General features: G+C 40.0%; 1 protein-coding gene across 1 annotated transcript in view; it reads right to left on the reverse strand.

Moving 5' to 3' along the window:
* Positions 1–18,813: 18,813 nt before the first annotated feature.
* The window catches only part of gatad2b (GATA zinc finger domain containing 2B), a 37,643-nt gene continuing 31,932 nt past the window's right edge, over positions 18,814–24,524 (reverse strand). The window contains exons 9-11 of the mRNA XM_022757355.1: positions 21,011–21,121; positions 19,487–19,697; positions 18,814–18,978 (exon numbers count right to left, since the gene is read on the reverse strand). Of these exons, the coding sequence (XP_022613076.1) occupies positions 18,842–18,978; positions 19,487–19,697; positions 21,011–21,121 (459 nt within the window). The 3' untranslated portion in view covers positions 18,814–18,841. The remainder of the gene's footprint in view (positions 18,979–19,486; positions 19,698–21,010; positions 21,122–24,524) is intronic.

The following is a 24,524-nucleotide window of genomic DNA, read 5'->3' on the forward strand; positions in this document are numbered from 1 at the left end:
ATTCATAAAGTGCTAACAAGCTAATTAATAAACTAGTTATAAACCATTCATAAATCCTTCATAAGGGGAATCTGTTGTGAAATGGAAGCACAAACCTCACTAAATCTTACTTTCCTAAAAGGCTCAGGTGTGTCCATTCCACTTCTCCTCCATCGCTACGGAAAACATCAGGTGTGTCTTTCCTCTAACGACATGGGTATCGTCATCTTTTGTAATTGTTCTCATCAGCTCTGATAACACACCTATGACACATCGTTACCTGGGTTTCATGGGGATCTGGTCTGGACTCTGTTGAGTCAGCAGCTGACCTTAGAGTAAAGGTATGATACTGTCCATAGTATGGTCTGTATGGCACCTGTAGGTCACAGGTCAGAGAGTGACAGGGAAACACCTTGTACCTTCTTTATGATTCATTATGTGCTCTTTAAATAAACCTGACGCAACATGCTCCCACATTTAAAGTGTGTGTATGAGCAACAGCATCATTACCATTATGGCATCATACCAGCATGTTTGCACGCCTCACCCTGCTCCCAGACGCCGGCCTGTGATTGGCTGAGGTAACGGAGCACTTGACTTCTCTTTGGCTGAAGCAGTTGTTCACGAGGGTTAGCATTCGAGAGCTGCGTGTTCACACACTCACACACACACACACACACACACACAGCCTCTGAGCTGGTTTCCTGCAGGCATGGATTTGTTGGTCCTCCCTGTTTGTTCCCTCGGTGGAGGCTGTGATTCACCACAGGAAGCTCTTTGTGCCGACACACACAGTCTGAGGTTAGCTCTGATACCAAGCAGGCTTCAACATGCACGAGGAAGCACTCACACAGAAAACAGCAGAAAAATGACCCAGTTAGAGAGTGTTGATCCAAACACCGTCTCTAATGTTAGACTGTGTATTTACTGTTACACTGTGTGAGTTTAACAAATTGTTTAAATTAAGGTGACCAGAAGTCCCAGTTTTTGGTGGCCTGTCCTCGGCTGGAGCCGTGCCTGGAATTGTCCCCGTTTTTAACTGTGAATTAAAAATAAACGTTTAGCATTGTGCTTGTTTTGGCCAACAGATTAGACTGGTTGCTAGCTATAACAGTTTCAGAAGTGAAGCTAAAACCGTGATGAAAATAAAGTTGTAATATCATGAGAACCATAAATTACCACTTTATTCTCATAATATTTTTTTTAATCATTTTTAATAAAAAATGTATTCTTGTAATACTATAATTTTTTCTTGTAATATTTTGACTTTATTCTTGAAATTTCAGATTTTTTTTCCTCGATGTGATCGTCAATGCTCTGTCGTACTCTCCACCCCTGCAGGTATCTGTCACTCTAACAGACGCTGTCTGTCGACTCATCTTCACAGTGTTTCTCTTTAATTACAGTGATGATCTCATAAATTCCTAAAATGTGATTCTGAGGGACACGCTGAATTCTGGCACAAATTCAGTCTGTGTCTGAAAGCCGAGTCATTCCCACAGCTCCCAGCTGAAAGGCCAGTATCACTACACTTAATTTAATTTGACCTGGCTTGTGTCCTACATCAGATAAAATACTCTGCTGTGTTGTGCTTTATCCTGAGACCACTGAGTCAGCTCCCCGAGATGCAGAGATGCAACACACCATTTGTGTCCTGAAAACCAGGATAGCAAAGACATCTGGATTGTTGTTCAGCTGGATCATTTTAATAATTGGCTTTTCGTACAAATGTTGTGTAACATGGTTACCTGGTTTTTCACTGTGAATTAAAATCAAATGTCTAGCGTTGTGCTTGTTTTGGCTAGCAGACAGGGCTGGTTCTAGCTATAGGAACCTTAGAAGTGAAGCTAAAACCATCGAAACAGAGTGATCCAATCAGATTTTTCTTTTTTTCTGTTGTTGTTTCTAGGCAGAGAAAATGTTAGCTGGCTCACTCATTTGTTAGGAGTTCATAACTGGGCAGTAAACTAGCAAAAACAAACATACCGAAAGCCCCCCAGCCGGAACTTGAAAAAATAGTTTTTATGTTGGAAGAAGTGAAGAAGAAGTCACCTGACCGTCTCTAATGGACTTCACACGATGATATTTACAACCTTTTGTAAAAAATACTTTAGATTCTTTTGATCTGTGGACCCTTACGAACGAAAGGAATATAAATAATAGAGGAATAATGGCCAATAGGACTTCATGACTGCTTCAGAGGTAGGGAGTCGTCATCAGTCGGCCATCACCATAGTTATTAAAGCACAACAGTTACCATGGTCAGAATACATGAAACCTAGACTGTCCAACTTTTCTAGTTCAGAGGTAAAAACATTGAAAATTTTAATGATACATTGACCCTGGTTGTCCAAGTTTTCATTTCCGATATCTGATCACCTTAACACAGAGTATATCACGAATTTGTCTTTGAGGGCGTGACAGTCGATACAGGGATGTATATAGGGAAATACAGGGAGAACAGAGAGACAGAGGTGGCTTTGATAGTGTTGATGGCCTGGAGGCAGGAACAGAAGGGAATGAAGACAAATAGAGAATTTGGGAAACATGAAAAAGTCAGAGCCACATCATCATGGCTTCTCAGAAGCTTGATAGATTTCCCCACTTTTCTCTCTCTCTTCATCCATTAAGAAAAACAAATTCCCCTCTCCATGACACCATGTCCTGAAAAACCCACAGAGTGCTGATTGGCTGCAGTCTGCTGCCATGCGCTCTGTGATTGGCTGAAGGCTCCGTGCATGCGTAGGGCATGCAGGCAGAGCATGTCAGCAGCCTCTGGAGGAAGTCTGTTTTTATCCAGCTGTGAGTTCATCAGGGACTTTCTGTCCACTTTCACTTTTCATCTGTTAGTATGATCTTAGATCAGACTTCTAGAGTCTTATAGAGTCCGACTTCTAGAGTGGGACCAGGTCCAGACCAGGACCTCAGGCTGTGCATGGGACAGACAGTGTTTACACCTGAACTCCACCCTCTGAAAAGCCAGATGGACAGACAGAGAGACAGAGAGACAGAGAGACAGAGACAGAGAGAGAGACAGAGAGAGAGACAGAGACAGAGAGCACAGGACAGACATACAGACAGACAGAGACAGACAGACAGACAGACAGACAGAGACAGAGAGACAAAAACAGAGAGACAGACAGACAGACAGAGACAGACAGACAGAACAGAGAGACAGAGACAGAGAGACAGAGACAGAGAGAGAGACAGAGAGAGAGACAGAGACAGAGAGACAGAGACAGAGACAGACAGACAGACTGGAGAAAATGAATCAACCAAACACTTCATTCCTGTGTATGTTGAAAACCCCACAGTGATTGTTAGTGATTAACATCAGCTGTTCTCTCCAAACACCAGAGTATCAACAGACCCCAGTGTGATCATGCCCAGACTCTCAGAACAGTCTCAGATGTTTCTATAATGACGCCCCTTTTTGACCCTGTTTACACTGTGCACATCGTTTGTCCCAAATACTGAAAAATTGAAGCCCAGTTTTTTAAAATTCTTGTGTAAACAAACCTTCACTGATGTGGATGAATTGTTTTGGTGCTTGAAATTAGTTTATCAAAGTCAAAGTCTTACGTTCAAAGAAATAGTGCAGTGTGTGAGTAAAATAGTAGATAAGTAATATAATAAATGCCTACAACTTTAATCAAATTTTAGAGATAGTCACGCACGATCTCACAAAAATATGAAACAGGTCTACAGATTCTAACCACATTAAACCATATTTCTACGCTGTATTATCACAAAGATATTAATAAGAGCATCCATCGAGCTCAGAGGGTTAAGTTTGGGAGGTCTGGATTTGTGGGGGGGGGGGCACAGAGTCCAGAATAGCCGAGCAGGAAAATGACTGTATGTGGGTTTGAGAGAAGCTGAGCAGCAGAAAACAGAAGCTGAGACCAGGTCAGTGTCAACGGCTGCGGCCTTGTTTACACAATGCTGTTGTGTACATTTCCACTCAGGGAAGTCATGTTTGAAACGTCTCAGTCGTATCAGCAGCTCGTCGTTTTACTTCCCTGTTGTTTTTCACTCAGCTCTCTGAGAGGTGGACGTCTTCCAGCGGCGCTCTGTCTCGTCCTTGAGGCGGAGCTGTGGGTAAACAGTCAAATACCTTCTCGTTCCACACGTTCAACGGTGTTCCACTGAGAACACGCCCCACCCGCTGTCACATCTTGTACCGTGGTAACATGGCTGTCCTCAGACATGCTGATTGCAGCCGGGCCTCAAAGGTCACATGACTGCCTTTGTGTTATGTAATGTGTTTTCCTGCTGAGGAGGTGCAGCTGTTTGTGTCTCTGCATGTCTGCTCAGAGTTCGAGCCCGAGAATTTCAGCAACTTGTTTCAGTGGAAACGAGGAGAAAAATAGAAACAATGGAAACAAGCTTAAAGCTGAGAGTCACTGTGCACTGACGGTCTTCTCTGAACATTAAAGTTTTATTAAAAGATACAGTTAATGATTCGTTAGTCTGACTCTGAATCCGATGATATCCTGTGTGTGTGTTCATTAAAGATCTCCATAGAGGAAGTGTTCCAGGCCGGGAGCTGATTGGACACTTTCAAAGTCTGGTCACATGACACAGTGAAACACTTCTGTCCGATACACAAACACTGTGAGAGAAACGACATGTCTTACTTGAGTCTATAATTCGTTATCACAGTGTTTGGGGAACTTAAGACTTTTTTTAGTAGCACAGCTAATTTCGAAATTCACCAAACATCCTCCCCAGAGTATTTTATGTTTATTCTCTCAGGCCAGAAATAAAATCTATAAGAAACAGACTCTGTCTCTGACTCTTTATTCACAATGTTTATGGTGTGTATGATCTGTATTAATTTGAGATAGCTTTCGGCAAGCTGTCTGGTTGATTCATCTGGGGCGCGTGAAAGTAAATAAGAAAAAGGCTGAGTCTGTGTTCTCCTGTGTTTCCTGTCCTAGTTGTCCTGTCTTTCCCTCTGGGTGGGTTATTATTGTCCTGCTCCTAGTCTGCTGGATTGCTGCACTCCCTGCTGCTTGGCGGGAGTGGGCCATCTTGAACCTGTGGGAAGAACCTATTGGTCAGTGTTGAGGCCTCCCTCAGGCCTGGATGGCAGACCCAGCCAGTTGTTCACTAGTGGGTCCCAGTGCCGGCTGCAGGTCCTCTGGATCTGGATGGTGGAGGCTGGACAGGTGGAGTTGGAGAGGTTAGCGGTAGCTGAGTCTTCTGATGCATGAGGTAAAGTTCAGTTTAGGTGGAAGAAAGTCTCTATTTCCACTTGAAGTAGAAGTGGTGGGTTGGCCTGCTGAGGCAAGGCCTCAAACTGACTTGGTGAAATTAACTTTATTTGAGACAAATTGAGTAAAGAAGTCTCTCAAATGTAGGGTGGGGGTCTGCAGGTACAAAAAAGGTACAAAGTTATTCAGCCTGTTTCCCTTATGTTTTGCATTAGTGACAGGTGGAGCTGCAGTTTGCCCTGGAATCTACTGTGGGCTGAAGTCTGTGAATATTTTTATAATTAACTGATCTGTGAGCTCCAGGTTAAAACACTTATTATTCCAAACAGATTCTTCATTGAAAACTTCTGGTTCTATAGCTATAACGACAGAGGAAACAGACACATCCTGTAATAAGATATTTATGAATTGAATCTAATGGATTCATTAATGATTAATCAGTTTGTAGCTAATAGTAGCTAACACTAAAAAAGCATCATTAAGAGGGACTTGAATTAAAATCTCCTCCTGCTGTAGGTGTCATTTCTCCAGATGCTGCTGGAGTCAGTTCAGCCTGAGTCCTGAGAGGAAACCTGCCTGGTTGTCCTGCACCGGATCTGAGTCAGTGTTGGTGGATCCTGGTTTCAGTGGAGGATTCAGTGATGTCATGTTCCTCAACACCTTCAGAAGCTGTGAGTCAGACCCAGATGGAAACTGTTTTCACAGCCATTCCCTCTTTCATCTGGTCCCTGGAACAAAAATCTCTGTTTGTCTAATCCTGCCACCTGGTGGTTTGTGTAGGAAGTGACGTTCTTTTAGCTGTTCTTACCAAGCTCAATGAAAAAGCTGTGTAAAGGAGAGGGTCTCTGAGAATGACAACGTAGAGATAGAGATGTTCTCTCTTACAAACAATCAAGCAAACACTGAATCCTACATTTCCCACAATACAACCATCTTCCATCAGTACATTATTCTTTCAAACCCACAGCTTCAGTTCGTAAATCAGGTTTTTTCTTGAATTCGTTTCAAAGAGTTTCAAGATGTCAACTGATGTTATTTAACAATGTTAGCTATCGTTGACTAGCAAGCTAACCCTGACTTCTGTCTTCTAAAGACTAGCAGTCAGTTTGCTACCAGGAGTAAACATAAAATGGTGGATATATCAAAGTATGAGTTTACTGAGCTTACTATATGAAGATTTATTTATAGGGCAGCATGGTGGAACAGTGGTTAGAACTGTCACCTCACAGTGAGAAGGTTCTGGGTTCAATCCCCAGGCCTGGGGCATTTCCATGTAGAGTTTGCATGTTCTCCCTGTGCCTGCGAGTGTTCTCTCCACGTACTCCGGCTTTCTCCCCTAATCCAAAGACATGCACATTCGGTTAATTGCTAGCTCTAACTGCCATTTTTCTGACTTACTATACTATGACTTTATTATGTCTTACTATAGTATGACTGTTTTCTGACTTACTAAACTATAACATTTTTATGTCATATTAGAATATTTCATTTTCTTTTCTTATTATACCATGTTGTTTTTATGTCATATTATACTTTGACATTTTTATGCCTTACTAGTCTATGACATTCTTAATTCTTGTTATACTATTTCGTTTAATGATTTACTATACCATGACTTTTTATTGCCTTACTACACTATGTAGTTTTTATGCCTCACAATACTGTCTTTTTTTCATGTTTTTATGCCTTAATATACTGTCATTTTTATGTCCTATTATGATGTCGTTTTTCTCGTCGTTTTAATGTTGAATTATACTGACATTATTTTGCCTTACTATACTATGACTTTTTAATGCTTTAATATACTATGATTTTTTTTATGCGTTACTATACTGTGATGTTTTATGACATTTTAATGCCTTAGTATACTATGATGTTTTTTTTACTTTTTTTTATGTCTTACTATACTATGACAATTTTATGCCTTATTCTATTATGACGTTTTTTTTTTACTTTTTTTTGTCTTACTATACTATGATGTTTTATGACATTTAAATGCCTTACTATACTATGACATTTTTATGCCTTACTATACTATGACATTTTTTTTAAACTTTTTAGTATGTCTTACTATAATATGATGTTTTATGACATTTTTCTGACTTACTATACTATGACGTCTTTTTTTTTTACTTTTTTTTGTCTTACTGTACTATGATGTTTTTTGTACTTTTTTTATGCCTTATTATACTATTACGTTTTTTCACATTTTTTATGCCTTACTATACTATGACAATTTCATGCCTTATTTTACTATGACGTTTTTTAACCTTTTTTTTTATGTCTTACTATATTATGATGTTTTATGCCATATTTCTGACTTACTATACTATGACCTTTTTTTTACTTTTTTTTTATGCCTTACTATACTATGCCAATTTTATGTCTTACTATACTATGACGTTTTTCTGACTTTTTTCTGACTTACTATACTATGATGTTTTTTTACAATTTCATGCCTTATTTTACTATGACGTTTTTTAACCGTTTTTTTTATGTCTTACTATATTATGATGTTTTATGCCATATTTCTGACTTACTATACTATGATGTTTTTTTACAATTTCATGCCTTATTTTACTATGACTTTTCTCTGACTTTTTTCTGACTTACTATACTATGACGTTTTTTTTACTTTTTTTATGTCTTATTATACTATGACTTTTTTTTCACTTTTTCTTTGTCTTACTATACTATGACTTTTTTCTGACTTTTTTCTGACTTACTATACTATGACATTTTTTTTACTTTTTTTTCTGACTTACTATACTATGACGTTTTTCTGACTTTTTTCTGACTTACTATACTATGACATTTTTTTTACTTTTTTTTCTGACTTACTATACTATGATGTTTTTTTACAATTTCATGCCTTATTTTACTATGACTTTTCTCTGACTTTTTTCTGACTTACTATACTATGATGTTTTTTTTTACTTTTTTTATGCCTTACTATACTATGACGTTTTTTTTACTTTTTTTTTATGCCTTACTATACTATGACGTTTTTTTTACTTTTTTTTATGCCTTACTATACTATGATGTTTTATGACATTTTAATGCCTTACTATACTATGACGTTTTTTTTACTTTTTTTTATGCCTTACTATACTATGACGTTTTATGACATTTTAATGCCTTACTATACTATGACATTTTTCTGACTTACTATACTATGACGTTTTTTTAACTTTTTTTATGTCTTATTATACTATGACATTTTTTTTACTTTTTTTATGTCTTACTATACTATGATGTTTTATGACATTTTTCTGGCTTACTATACTATGACGTCTTTTTTTTTCCTTTTTTTGTCTTACTGTACGATGACTTTTTTTTCACTTTTTCTTTATGTCTTACTATATTATGATGTTTTATGACTTTTTTCTGATTTACTATACTATGACGTTTTTTTTTTACTTTTTTTATGCCTTACTATACTATGACGTTTTTTGACAATTTCATGCCTTATTACACTATGACGTGTTTTTTTTACTTTTTTTATGCCTCATTATACTATGACCTTTTTTTTCCTTTTTTTTATGTCTTACTATACTATGACTTTATTATGACTTTTTTCTGACTTACTATACTATGACGTTTTAACTTTTTTTATGCCTTACTATACTATAACATTTTTTTACTTTTTTTTTTATGACTTACTATACTATGACGTTTTTTCACTTTTTTTAATGCCTTACTATACTATGACTTTTTTTGACAATTTCATGCCTTATTACACTATGACGTTTTATTTTTACTTTTTTTATGCCTTACTATACTATGACGTTTTTTGACAATTTCATGCCTTATTATACTATGACGTTTTTTTTCCTTTTTTTTATGTCTTACTATACTATAACTTTTTTACTTTTTTTTATGTCTTATTATACTATCACGTTTTTTTTTACTTTTTTTTATGTCTTACTATACTATGACTTTATTATGACTTTTTTCTGACTTACTATACTATGACGTTTTTTTTTACTTTTTTTTATGACTTACTATACTATGACATTTTTTTACTTTTTTTTTATTACTTACTATACTATGACGTTTTTTTTACTTTTTTTTGTGCCTTACTATACTATGACGTTTTTTGACAATTTCATGCCCTATTTTACTATGACTTTTCTCTGACTTTTTTCTGACTTACTATACTATGATGTTTTTTTTACTTTTTTTATGCCTTACTATACTATGACAATTTTATGCCTTATTATACTATGACGTTTTTTTTTACTTTTTTTATGTCTTATTATACTATGACATTTTTTTTACTTTTTTTATGTCTTACTATACTATGATGTTTTATGACATTTTTCTGGCTTACTATACTATGACGTCTTTTTTTTTCCTTTTTTTGTCTTACTGTACGATGACTTTTTTTTCACTTTTTCTTTATGTCTTACTATATTATGATGTTTTATGACTTTTTTCTGATTTACTATACTATGACGTTTTTTTTTTACTTTTTTTATGCCTTACTATACCATGACGTTTTTTGACAATTTCATGCCTTATTACACTATGACGTGTTTTTTTTACTTTTTTTATGCCTTACTATACTATGACGTTTTTTGACAATTTCATGCCTTATTACACTATGATGTTTTTTTTTTACTTTTTTTATGCCTCATTATACTATGACCTTTTTTTTCCTTTTTTTATGTCTTACTATACTATGACGTTTTTTTTACTTTTTTTTATGTCTTACTATACTATGACTTTATTATGACTTTTTTCTGACTTACTATACTATGACGTTTTTACTTTTTTTATGCCTTACTATACTATAACATTTTTTTTACTTTTTTTTATGACTTACTATACTATGACATTTTTTTACTTTTTTTTTTATGACTTACTATACTATGACGTTTTTTCACTTTTTTTTAATGCCTTACTATACTATGACTTTTTTTGACAATTTCATGCCTTATTACACTATGACGTTTTATTTTTACTTTTTTTATGCCTTACTATACTATGACGTTTTTTGACAATTTCATGCCTTATTATACTATGACGTTTTTTTTCCTTTTTTTTATGTCTTACTATACTATAACTTTTTTACTTTTTTTTATGTCTTATTATACTATGACGTTTTTTTTACTTTTTTATGACTTACTATACAATGACGTTTTTTTCACTTTTTTTATGCCTTACTATACTATGACAATTTTTTGCCTTCTATACTATGACGTTTTTTTTACTTTTTTATGACTTACTATACAATGACGTTTTTTTCACTTTTTTTATGCCTTACTATACTATGATATTTTTTTAAACTTTTTTTTATGCCTTACTATACCATGATGTTTTATGACATTTTTCAGACTTACTATACTATGACGTTTTTTTTACTTTTTTTTTATGCCTTATTATACTATGATGTTTTTTTGACAATTTCATGCCTTATTTTACTATGACGTTTTTTAAACTTTTTTTTTATGTCTTACTATACTATGACGTTTTTGACTTTTTTCTGACTTACTACACTATGACGTTTTTTTTCACAATTTCATGCTTTATTTTACTATGACGTTTTTTAACCTTTTTTTTATGTCTTACTATACTATGATGTTTTTTCACTTTTTTTTATGCCTTACTATGCTATGACAATTTTATGCCGTATTATACTATGACGTTTTTTTGACTTTTTTTATGTCTTACTATACTATGATGTTTTTTCACTTTTTTTTATGCCTTACTATGCTATGACAATTTTATGCCGTATTATACTATGACGTTTTTTTGACTTTTTTTATGTCTTACTATACTATGACGTTTTTTCACTTTTTTTATGCCTTACTATACTATGACAATTTTATGCCTTATTATACTATGACGTTCTTTTTTACTTTTTTTTTTATGCCTTACTTTACTATGACAATTTTATGCCTTATTATACTATGACGTTTTTTTGATAATTTCATGCCTTATTTTACTATGACGTTTTTTTAAACTTTTTTTTACGTCTTACTATACTATGACGTTTTTGACTTTTTTCTGACTTACTATACTATGACGTTTTTTTCACAATTTCATGCTTTATTTTACTATGACATTTTTTAAACTTTTTTTTATGTCTTACTATACTATGATGTTTTATGACATTTTTCTGACTTACTATACTGTGACGTTTTTTTTTACTTTTTTTTTATGTCTTACTATACTATGACAATTTTATGCCTTATTATACTATGACGTTTTTTTTAACTTTTTTTTAATGTCTTACTATACTATGACGATTTTTTGATCATTTCATGCCTTATTTTACTATGACGTTTTTTAAACTTTTTTTTATGCCTTACTATACTATGACAATTTTATGCCTTATTATACTATGACGTTTTTTGACAATTTCATGCCTTATTTTACTATTAATTTTTTCTGACTTTTTTCTGACTTACTATACTATGACGTTTTTTTTAACTTTTTTTTATGTCTTACTATACTATGACAATTTCATGCCTTATTATACTATGACGTTTTCTTTTACTTTTTTTTGTCTTACTATACTATGACGTTTTTTTTAACTTTTTTTTATGTCTTACTATACTATGACAATTTCATGCCTTATTATACTATGACGTTTTTTAAACTTTTTTTTATGTCTCACTATACTATGACAGTTTTATGCCTTATTATACTATGACGTTTTCTTTTACTTTTTTTTGTCTTACTATACTATGACGTTTTATGACATTTTTCTGACTTACTATACTATGACTTTTTTTTAACTTTTTTTTTTATGCCTTATTATACTATGACAATTTTCTGCCTTATTATACTATGACGTTTTTTTGACTTTTTTTATGTCTCATTATACTATGACGTTTTTTTGACTTTTTTTATGTCTCATTATACTATGACGTTTTTTTTTACTTTTTTTATGTCTTACTATACTATGACTTTTTTCTGACTTACTATACTATGACGTTTTTTTTTACTTTTTTTTTATGCCTTACTATACTATGACTTTTTTTTTAACTTTTTTATGCCTTACTATACTTTGACTTTTTTTGATAATTTCATGCCTTATTATACTATGATGTTTTTTAAACTTTTTTTTATGTCTCACTATACTATGACAATTTTATGCCTTATTATACTATGACGTTTTTTTTAACTTTTTTTATGTCTTACTATACTATGACGTTTTCTTTTACTTTTTTTTGTCTTACTATACTATGACAATTTTATGCCTTACTATACTATGACAATTTTATGCCTTATTATACTATGACGTTTTCTTTTACTTTTTTTTATGCCTTACTATACTATAAAGCATGTAACACTGAATGTGTCTCATAGGTAGAGAACTGTGTCGTGTCAGGAAACTGAGTGAAATGCTGAGAATTAGTTTGAGTTTTGCAGATTTGGTTTGTGGTTTTGCTCTTTGAGGGACAGGTTTCAGAAATTGTGTGACATTAGGTTTTTGTGTGTAACCTTCTCTCCCTGACGGTTGAAGTGTGTGTGTCTGAGAGTTGCTGGTCTGTAGTTCTACACCGAGAAGTCTTTGTCTTATTTAATAGAGAGGACGGATGGAGTCACTGGGTCTAGTGTTAAATAAGTGATAACAGTCAAATATAGAGAGAGCAACAAAGTGTAATGAAACACCACAATCCTGTTACACAAAGATGAATGAAGTCACACTTGGAAGCAAATTGTTTCAACCTTTATTAAACATAGCTTGCAAGAGATAAATATTACAAAGTTATTTCCTCCAAAATTAGCTTATTTTTTCAATCAATGCATAATTGTCAATCAACTGGCAGTATTCAAACAGCATTATTTTCTTTTACTTTTTTGAAGACCGTTAAATATCAAGTATGTGCAAAAGGTCAGGATTGATGTAAGCAAAACAAAAAAGACTTCAATTAATCTCCGGTCGATTTCATCTTGTTTCTGCTTCCCAGGTGTTTATTTCAACATTGTCAACATTATGCAAAAAGAAACGCTTCTACAGGTAAATCAAAAACTCATAAAACTGCTTTTGCAATTAAATGTTTCCCTGCGTTAGCAACAACTAATAGAAGATAAAGCCAAACAGTAGAGGACCGTACGTGTTGTCTGTTGGTGTCAGCAGGAAGAGTGATCACTGGTTCAGGGTCGAGCGGCAACAGGGTTCACTGACGCGCACACATGCACGCACACACACGCAAGCACACACACACACGCAAGCACACACACACACACACACACACACACTGACACATGGCGGGAAAATTTAGAGCCAAGAAAATTTACTCTTTTCTCGAATAGTGTTTCCTCATGAGAGAGCGAGAGTCTCAGAGACAGACTGTGAAACACGAGCTGTTTACTACAACTCATGAAAACATCTTTATCAGATCTGATTCATTTCATTGGGACATTTAATGGTTGGTTCACCTGCTAGCACACTGATGCTGTGGTCTGGCTTTTACTTGTCCAGGTTTTGAGGTCTCTGAAGGATGACCCGAGTCCCTGTGAACAGCTGAGAACCGTCTCCAGTGTTCTACAGACTCTTCAGGACCCTGGAGACCTGATTTAGTCTTAGTGGATCACAGGAAACCAATGGCAACCTGAATGTGAGGACGTGTGAGAGGGATCTTTTAGTGAGAGGCCAACTGATCCCGGATCAGACCACGAGATCAGGAGGGTCCATCTAACTGGACTCTCTCAGTGACACATGCAAAGTGCTTTTTTATCAGGAAACCATCCTGTAAGAAACAGTCAGCTCTGCACACGCCGCCTGTCTGAACCAATCAGCACCTTCCTGCAAACCAACGAGTCCAGAACCAAAGCGAATGCATCCAGGGAGACCGCTTCAACAAGCAGAGGAGGGAAAAAAGAATCCCAAACATTTTGCACATTAGTTACACAATAATACACAGTGATCACAAAACGAAATGACAAGCTTCACAATATTCATGGCTTTTTGTTTGCTTTTCTACACAATATACAACCATTTAATTTCTTTTTTCAGTACAAGGGAGGAAAAAATGCTTATGTACAATAAGTCATTATTACTTCAAACCTAGCAAATATCGTGTCATTTATTTCATAGTCAATACATTTGTTTATTTTTTTAAACTGCAATAGAAAGAAAACAGAACTCAATTGAGACATCAGTAAAAGAAATGACTTTTGAAATCTAAAAACTGACGTTTGAAAAGAATCTGCAGTCCGAATACAAAGGTGAGAGGATGCATCTGCAAAAGAGAGACAGGAGCTTTTTTTTCTCCAGCTGCAAAAGGAGAAGCATGACGAAAACATTGTAAAGTAAAAATTCACTCCAGACATTAAAAATTCATGAAAATATATCTCTACATCCAATTTCAACTGTTCCACCAAAGGGAAAACTGATCCGTGTTTTTTTTTATATAATAAACAAAAACGATGTTTTCCAAGTGTAAACTCCAGTTTACATCTCTGAATCTAATCCTAGGTAGTTTCATAGTCGTGGCCAAAGTCTTCCTGTTTGTCATCGGGCCGCTACGACGCCAGGTCTGGATTCCTCAAACACACAACGTGATGAACCAGAACACACCACCGGCCGCCGAGCAGGTGGACAGTGGAGGACAGCTCCACCCACAACCAGAGCGTGTCATCAGACCAGGAAACAGAACCAGACACAGAGCGAGGCTCAGGGTCGATTTAACATCATCACAGCCACAGTGATCAAATCTCCTGCTGGAGCAACAACTGAACTCTTCATGAATGAGGGTTTTTAGATTTGACCTCTGACCCCGACACAGGTCAGAACAAACCTCAGTATCATGAGCAACCAGCGAGACCTCTGTTAGCTGCCTTAGCTAACTAACTCGCTGCTGCGCTAATTCAACAAAACAACTAAATGAACACTGCTGCTGCTAGCTCCTACAACCACACACACACACACACACACACACACGCACACACACACACTCTTCCATATGAAGTGCTATAGTTTCTTTTTTAAATGTGATGTTTTCCGTTCAGCAGGAGAAGCCACGCTAGCTCCTGTGTGTGGCGTCACTTGGCACAGCAGCACTTTAAGCTAAATGCTAATGGCAGGAGGCTAACACACTCACGATGACAATGTCGACAAGCTAGGCAGCAGGGGACAATGATTAGCATCTGATGTTAGCATGTTAGCATAGCGAACAGTAAAGCCCAGCTGGAGTCCAGAATGAAGCGACGTGTTTGGTCGGAAAGCCAGCGAGCAGATGTTCCCAAACGACTGGAGGAATCCAACATGGCTGCCGGAAGGTGTGTGAGACCACCTGACTGGACTCAGACAGACTTCATCCTACAACACTGAACCATCAGTCCAGGTGAAGACGCTCAGACTCGAGAAGCCCACGTCCTCCTCGTTGTTGTTGTGCCACAGTTCAGATGAAGCGTGTTTTCTCTCTCCAGCTGACAGATTAACCCTCTGAGGTCTGACCGTATTTTCTTGATTTTTACATAATTTATTAAATTCACTTTAAAAGGTACTTGCATATAATATAATACGATCTCAGCTCCATCTGCAACAAGATCCACCTTTGTTCTAGAGGTCACTTAACTGATGTGGATGAACTGTGTTGCTGCAGAGGGTTTATTAGTGACGGTGGCAAATATGAATAAAATAGTAGATAAATGTTTAATAAATGTCTTTTTTTTTTTTAAGTAGAAGTAATTAATAAAATAACTTCAGTGTCAGATTGTAAATAACCCACATTATAAGACCAGTCCCCCCCCCCCCCCAAGGAGGTTTCCTACTGACTTTTAAAACCCTTCAGCTACTTTCAGATGTTGGACTATTTCTAATATTGGAACAGAAACCTCACAGTGACCCCTGTGACCTGTGGGGGGGGGGTCGGGGGGTCGGTAGCTGTGTCCCAGTTCAAGGGCCGCATCCTTTCAGAGGCTGTGGTCTACAAGGCGTGGCAGTTCGTAGCCGCCGTAGAACGCCAAGGACGAACCGTAATCAGACGGTCTGGTCTATGGAGGACTTTCGCTGTGCATCACCAGCTGTTGCGACTCCTGTTGCCTAGCAACCTTTACAACACGTAACTTTTTTTCAACGTCCGTGGTTTTAACAGTTGGACCGTTCGCTGTTGAACTGAGCTGAAACATTTCACAGTGTAATGCTCAGGCTCTCTGTGGGTGTCGTCTGCTTTCATTACCGGCATGCAATGAATCATGGGATACGTTGGGTCACGGAAAAGAAGGACGCATCTGAAGGAGCCTTTGAACTGGGACACAGCTGCTGACTTCCTGTTTCTCCTCATGGCTCAGGTTCGTCCTTTCATCTGTCAGCGTCTGTAGGTCGTCCATCACAGGAGTCAGTTTCCTCCTTCAGGACAGGAGGACGCATCCCGGTGCAGGAGGACGCATCCCGGTCCAGGAGGACTCATCCCGGTCCAGGAGGACGCATCCCGGTCCAGGAGGACGCACTGAGGAACTCTGGGACATCTCATCTCAACAGACAAAAGGTTCAGTGGATGAAACGTGCAAATCAAAAGAAATGTCATGTCGGGGTTTTCTGTGGCTGTGACGAGCCGCCATGACGCTGGTTTGCCTCGTGTCTGAGACCGGACCCGGGACCTGTGTTGGGTCTGTGTATCAGTGCGCCAGTACCAGAGCGGTTCTGATTGTGGATTTGTTTGGGATCCAAAGACCTCGAGTCCAGACATTAGAAATAAAAGACGTGATTGTTTTGAGAAGGAACTGATCCTGGTTCAGGACTCGGACCCGACACCAGCGACGAGGAACCGGACACACGTGGAGATCAACACTGACAAAGTAAAGCGGGATTGAACTTTTCATCAGCCATTAAAACACACCTTGATGACACGCCCCCTGACTCTCTGGTCGGCCCTACGCCGGCATCCAGACCTCAGCCAACTGTAACATTCTTTTCCTCTTTTTAAAAAAATGGTTTTCCAATTGGAAATATGCAAAGTGCTCCTCTGGAGTGAGGGAACTTGTGTGCAGAGCATGCACACAATGATTGATCCATGTCTCTCCCATAAAAGATATAATCCACATCCTTTTTTTTTTATCTGAAGCTAGGTATCTATACATAATCCATACAGGTATTTCAATAGTTTCTGTTTTTAGCTATGTTGATTATTATCGTCTCCGGGGGCTAATACCTCTCAGGTACGCCACCAATTCATTAGGAGACGCCGCAAAAAAACAAAAACAAATAAACAAACCAAAGTAAAGAATGGGAAGTGGGGGGCGGGGCAACAATCAGAAACAATCTAAAAATCCAAATAGAAGAAGAAAAGATTTGTAGGTTTCTACAGAATCTGAGGTTCAGACGCACAAAATGTGCCTCAACCTTCAGATTAGAGTTCGTTTCACTTTCTCAAAGAACATGTGATGCCAAGAGGAGCTGCTGGGTAAAAAGGGTTCAGTCTGTGCATACCGGATAAACAAAGGTACTGAGGGGGGGTGGGGGTGGGGGGGGGGCAAGGGAGGGGTCAGTGGCATGTAGTGAGATGGGATGGCACCAGGAGGGAAAATCCACTGTCTTCTGTGTGAGTGGAGACCACGACCCCTGTGAACTCTGGGTGAAGACGACGTCCTCCCGCCGCCCGTCACTGCAGTCAGCGTGGACTGCCGGTCCGCTGCCGGTCCAATGACGGTCCAATGACGGTCCAGTGACGGCACACTGGGACGTTGCTGCGTCCGTCAGTCCTGATTAGTACAATTACAGGAAGTCCCCACACACCCACCTGGTAACAGTTCATATCTGTAACATGTGGAGTGAGGAGGGTGATGAGGGGTGGGGGGTGGGGTGGGGGGGCGACCAGTGAAGGATCACATGGGATTCTCTTTGTACACATGTGCACCTTCGTCAGTCACTTCAGTTCATTCGCTGTGACGCTGCCCTGATCTCCAGGTTGGACCGTGGTTGTGTGTCAGCTCTTGAATCGAACCTTTTGACGTGATGATACGAGTGTTGGTGCTTTGCTCTCGATTTCATGCCCCCCCACCCCGCAAACCCCCCCCCCCCCACATTCTCCATTTTTAGAACAGGCTCTTCATCCTCTTTTCAAGAGCAGGCGGAGCAGTTACCAACTTTGTTTTTGTTCCTATCAGAATCTTCCTCTTTGTTACTTCAAGTTAGCGAGCTAAAGTTATTAAACTTTATGTTGCATAGCAACCAGAATGCACCCTGTTGATCTTCTGTTACTAGCAATAGTCACATCTAAGCTTTATAATTGAGAAGAAATCCTCTATGACGCGGCCGGAGGCGACCCTACGATGGTTCGCCGTCTCTCCTGCAGTAAAGGAGCGACAGCAGAGAAACAAAAAATGGACCAAACACTTACAAAAGAAAAAAGCATAATGAGTAAGAGTAACTGAAGCAAGGTATAATAATAGTGCTACCAACAGCGATAATAATGGGAATTATAATTGTTAAACAACGCTGACGAAGAAGATTTTTACTATCATAAGAACATTTGAGATGCACCGACAGTTTAGTGTCTTTGTCCAACTTGGTGGGTTTTCATGGGTTGGTTTAAGGTAGGCACACGGACAGGCACTGCATGCGATGGGGCTGGGGGTGGGGATGTTGGTTGAACTGGGAGTGCTTCAGTATGGGGGGTGGGGGTGGGAGTAGGAGGGCAGGATAGGTGCATCAGTCGGGGCATGGATGGCTGCGTCGGGGCTCATTTCTGTCCGGTGATGGACTGCGATATGGATCGAGGTGGGATCATGTCCAACAGGTACTCTCTCTGCCGGTCTGCTAAGCTGGAGCTCTTATGGGCTCCAACTGCCGCTGGGTTCAGATAGGCAATATTTAACCCTGTGGGGACAAGACACGCACGTCAGGGTGAAGTCCATTAAACAGTTTACACTTTTATTCACGTCCCACTGCAGAGAACCAGAACCAGAACCAGAACCAGAACCCTGTTAGAGACAGGCTCTTAGTCCTGATACGTCTTGTTTCTAGTGGACACTTCCTCCACATTCACCTGCTGCATCCGTGTTTCAGCTGTTCATGACATATAATTATGTTCCAGCTGTTTTTTATTATAATATATAATTATATTAATTTATTTTATGTTTCAGGTGTTTTTTTTTTAAATAAAACATATAATTAAATGATGGTATCAGAGTTCAGGTAATGTGACTACAGGGTTACATATACATCAGCTACAGTAAAGCTGATCAAATATTGATCCTGCTGAACTTAAACACTCGTCATTACCGGATCAATAACTGAAGCTTCTAAACTTGTGTTGAATCAGCAGATGCTGGTTATGAGACTGAGTGGGACGTTACACAAACACCTGACTCTGCTCAGTCGGTACCTGGGATGTTGTAGATCTGGCGACGGCTGTCGTGCTGCAGTCTGTTGCTGCTACTGCTGCCGCCGCCTCCGCCGCTGCCGCAGTGCTTGGCGCTGGTCATTCCCATGAGGCTGCTGGCCACCGACAGCTGGGAGGCCTGAGCGAAGTTTGACAGGACGCCTCGCGCCGAGTTGGACAGACCTCGCTGCAGGGAGGCCTGAGGCTGAGGAGCCTGAGGGAGGACAGACATCCCGTTAACTTCAGGCTCAGTCACTTATCGTGTAAATACCAGCTGTTACAGCTGCAGGTCTGTGTTTGGTTTCTTTCTAATAAAGTCAGTGATTAAACACACAGTGGACGGCGTTGGGTGATGTCATGAAATAGCGTGGGATCATGGGAGTTGTTGTCTTCACCACCATTACCGTAAGCTCCTCCCGGTTTGGATTCCTTCAGTGTGAGTGGGTCAGGAAATCAAACAGACCCGCTGATTCTAACCGTTAAAAACACTGAATGAAGCAGTTTGACATTTAAAGTCAGAGTTTGAGCGACGCTGTGCGGAGGACAGAGACTCAGGGTCAGAGTCACAGCTGAGACTGATGCTAACCTTTGTTCTGACTGTTTCTTTAATAACTCATGAACCAGACGTTCAGCAGGTTTTTACCTGCAGCTGAATGAGAGAGGTTTCCTCCTCTCCACAACAAACACACCAGGGGATTAAAACCAGGAGAAACTCTGAATAAAACAGTTTGATTTAAACATCAGAGATTCAGCGACGCTCTTCAGAGACAGGACAGGACGTCTCCAGCAGCTGCAGCTGAGCAGCTTGTTTCTCTGATAAAGATCCAAACGTCCGACGACTAAAATCATCGGCTTCAAATAACGAGCTGAAAACCACCGAGGTGGAAAAAGTGTCTGTGGCTTAAAACTAGATGAAAGTCAATGCTGAGCTTCTGTCAGACAAACACACTGACACATGATCATAGAGGATGTGATGTCACTGACAGGCGACCAATGAAACGTTACCAACTGGTTAGGAGCAGCGACGTTCAATAATCAATCAATGACAATGACAATTCTTACCAACGTTATAACAGAGGTGAAGCAGATTGTTAACTTTGTTATTTTGTGTAAATATCATATTCATTCTTGCGAGTGGGATGGCAGCACAACCTTATAATGTTTTTATGTATTTTATTTAACTTTGCCAATTGTTTAAAATCAATGAAGTTCATGGAGAAAATGAATAGAAAGGCCAGAAAATCTATTTCCTGATTCTTGCTTTTTAAACATTTGTTTCCTGGCTCTCTCGTGCTTTTCGTCTCAACTTGTTTTTATTTATTTTCCGATTTTTATTTTGTTTTAATTTCTCTTTGTCCAAATCTTCAGGTTTATTTCTGACTGTGCTGAAGCCTCTGATCATTTCCTCCATCGTTTATCAAATGTTATTCCTTTCTGTAAATTCATTCCCTATCTTCTATTGTACATTGATAAACAGAGGTGAAGGCAGGTGGGCGGCGGACTGTCAGGTGACATGCTGCGGCGTACCTGGCGGAGGGCATGATGTCGGATCATGGAGTCAGTCTTGGAGGCGTTGGGGCCGGTCGGGACCGAGCTGGGAGAGAGGGCGGCCTGCTGCTGCAGCCTCTGTTCGATCTCCTGACACGGACAGACACATGAGGATTATTACACTCACTCACATCCACAGGTGACATGTTTCTGTGTCAGTACATCACAGGTAAAGAAACTGTCAGAGAGGGAAGGATGAATGAAAGGATGTTTTCTGTCTTTTCATCTTCACTAATGAACCATTTCATTCACTGAGCAGCTCAGAGGCGCCTGTTTTTATCAGCTGTCTTCATGATGATCGGGTCTTTAAGTTCTTACAGATGTAGATACATTAACCAGATTATTCCAACTGCACATATTTTATTTCATCACTTCGTCGCTCCGCTGCGTTCATCCCTCAGACCTCTTCACTTCCTGCTCAGTGCCGTGTTGTTTCCCATCAGTCTACACTCACTGATGACAAAGTGAAAACATGTTTGTAGAAACTTTTGCACGTTGATTCTAAAACTGAAATCTGTCGTTAACCAAAGTCTTCAGACTCTTCACTGCGGCTCCAAACTGAGATCAGCTGCTTCCTGTTTATCACTGATATATGTCCAGACCTGGAGGTGACTCACACCTGTGTGAACCAGGTCCCACAGTTCAGCTGCAGGTCAGAGACCATGGACCGTGTAGACCTGTGTGCTCAAGAGTTCCCAGGAGAACAGCGGAACCAGGTGAGGAGGACCGGGGTCAGGGAGCAGCTTCAGAGAACTGGACTGAGGTCTGAAGACTTCAGTTCATTTCTAATATTTGATCAATTTTGAAAAATGTCAAGACAGATGTTTTCACTTTGTGATTATAGATTATTGATTGATGGGTAAAAACACTGAATTTCAGTCGACAGCAGAATAAAGTGAAGGGGTCTGGACACTTCCTGAAGTCACAGCTCCAGTTCTCAGGTGTTTCTCCTCAGGGAACCGGATTGAGGAAATCATCATCATCTTCACGGAGGCGGGACACGTGTGGAGCGTGAGGTAAAATACGGCCTGTAATAAAACCTGTGGAGCTGCGAAGTGAGATGATGATGATGATGATGATGATGATGATGATGGCGGTGCTATTCAGTGTAAGTTGATGTGTCGATTTGAAAGGCGGAGGCGTGACGCTGACCTGCTCCTGCTGCAGAGCCTTCACGAAGGCGTTCTTCAGCCTGTTGGTGTGCTCCGCCTTCAGAGCCTTCTTCTGATTGGACGTCATGCACTGCTCACAGAGGATTCGCCCGCTCTTCTCTTGCTTCCAGTGAGGGGTGAAGTCGGTTCTGCACTGGGCGCAGAAGAACGGCTCCATGCGGGCCAGCGTCCCTCTGAGTTTACCTGCAGAGACACAGGGACAGGTGGGCTGAGGACAGTGAGGGACAGACACTGGATGATGGAAACACACAGACACCTTTCAGTTTCTGTCTGAAGGTGGAGACGCTGCAGCTCCTCCTCAACAAGGATTGAAAAAGTGCATACCCGTTGTATACTAAAAGGAGAGATACACAGTGTTGTGGCTAAAAGCTAATGCTTAACACAATAGGCCCTGTAATAAACCCCCTTCATCCAGAACCTCTGTTAGTTTTTAAACTGGAGCCAGAATGTCTGAGGTACACTTGAACTAAAACAATATAATAATAATAATAATTACACACAACACAGCACACAAACACACACACACACACACACAACACACACACTGTTTTAAAAAAGAGTCCAAAGCTGCAGCAGTTCTTCACAGATGAGACGTTCAGGAGCAGCTCAGTTTAAGGAATTATTATGAACAGTGAACATGAAGTTTTGACTGAGGTTGTCATGGGACTAAGTTTATAAACTACAGTGTTCTACTTAGTATTGCTCACCTGAGTACACCTGTCACACACTGAAGGACACACAGACCTGTTTACTGCTCTGTACGTACATCAATCAGAACATGAACACCTTCATCATTCCTCCAGGAATTATTACATAAAAAAATCATGCTTTTAATGTGAAAAACACCAGAGAAGTGCTGAGTTTTGTTGATGTTGTTTTAAGATGGATCAGAGTAGAGATGTGACTGTAGTGGGTTTACCTGGCCTTTGTGTGTCCGTTCTGGCCACGCCCCCGGCTATTATTTGATGTAAAATGAGGAAGAGAACACAGCCAATCAGAATCAGCTGTAGATGTGAGTCACGTTTGTGTGTGAGCGTAAGCCGCTAACGACACATGAGATCCGCCATCTTGGAAAAGCTGCTTCTTGATTTCCACTGACAGTTGAAACGTGTCAACGAGAGGCCTCGACTCTTCCTGTCATGAAACTCAAAGCTCTGTCTTTCCTCTCTGCAGGGTCAAACAGTCATTCAGGTCAGCAGCTAATGCTAACCTGCCGCCCATGCTAATGTCCCAGCGAGATGATAGCCCCCAACGCCGCCCAGCTGCAGGGCCAGAGGGTCTCTCCAAGCCTGGGATGTCTCGCTCCAGCTCCAGCAGCATGGCCAAGCGCCGTCAGCTACCAGCAGGTATGGACTCATTCAGAGCCCAGCTAAGCACACCTGATACTGCCATCACAGGCCTCAGGGTCACCACAGGTCACCACAGGTCACCACGTCACACAGGTCACCACAGGTCACCACAGGATCATAAAGTATTTGTTTTCTGAATATTTTAAATCCTGTATTCTTTATGTGCACGTTTCTTCTCTGTGCCTTTGTTGGTGCATCGCTGCACATGTTAACATGTTACCACCACTGTAGATCAGCAGTGTGACATCACTGGTGACATCACCTAACGGTGGGAGTCCTTGTGCGTCTTCATGAGACGAACAAAAACAGGTCCCACTCACAGACACCGGCTCCTGAAGGTCAGGACAGTCGGACTCTATCATGAGAACCTGAGACCCCATCAGAACCATCAGACCCAGAGAGTCTGTTTGGATCCGCTCAGGTCTTAGAAACACTCAGACCTGTGAACCTGTGAAAACCTCAGTCTCACACCCGACACTGTCACCACCTAAGATCGCACCATGACAATGACGTCACAAAAACCTGCAGCAGACGTACTGACGTGTGTCATCATGAACTTGTGTGTCTCCTCACAGGCCAGCCAGCAGTGGGCAGCGTCCCAGCGCCAGGCTCCAGGCTGTACATGAACCGCTGGCCCACATGCAAGCGGCGGCGGCGGCGGGGCCGGCGGGGTAGCCGGCGGCCTGGGCGGGTCTTCGGCCGTCAGCCCGCTCCCACATGTCTGGGTCGGCCAGCGGAGGGGTGAGCTCCATGGCCGACCAGGCCAGCAGCCAGGCGGCGGCCAAGCTGGCCCTCAGGAAGCAGCTGGAGAAAACCCTGCTGGAGATCCCTCCCCCGAAACCCCGCCCCGCCCCGCTCCATCTCATCTCTCCTGCCCTCCGCCGCCAACAGCGAGTTCATCTACATGGTGGGCCTGGAGGAGGTGGTGCAGAGTGTGCTCGTCGACAGTCAGGGTAAGTGTGTGAAGTAACC

The sequence above is a fragment of the Seriola dumerili genome, unplaced genomic scaffold (genome assembly GCF_002260705.1).
Source record: "Seriola dumerili isolate Sdu_G_001 unplaced genomic scaffold, Sdu_1.0 BDQW01000273.1, whole genome shotgun sequence".
In the NCBI taxonomy this organism is placed as follows: domain Eukaryota; kingdom Metazoa; phylum Chordata; class Actinopteri; order Carangiformes; family Carangidae; genus Seriola; species Seriola dumerili.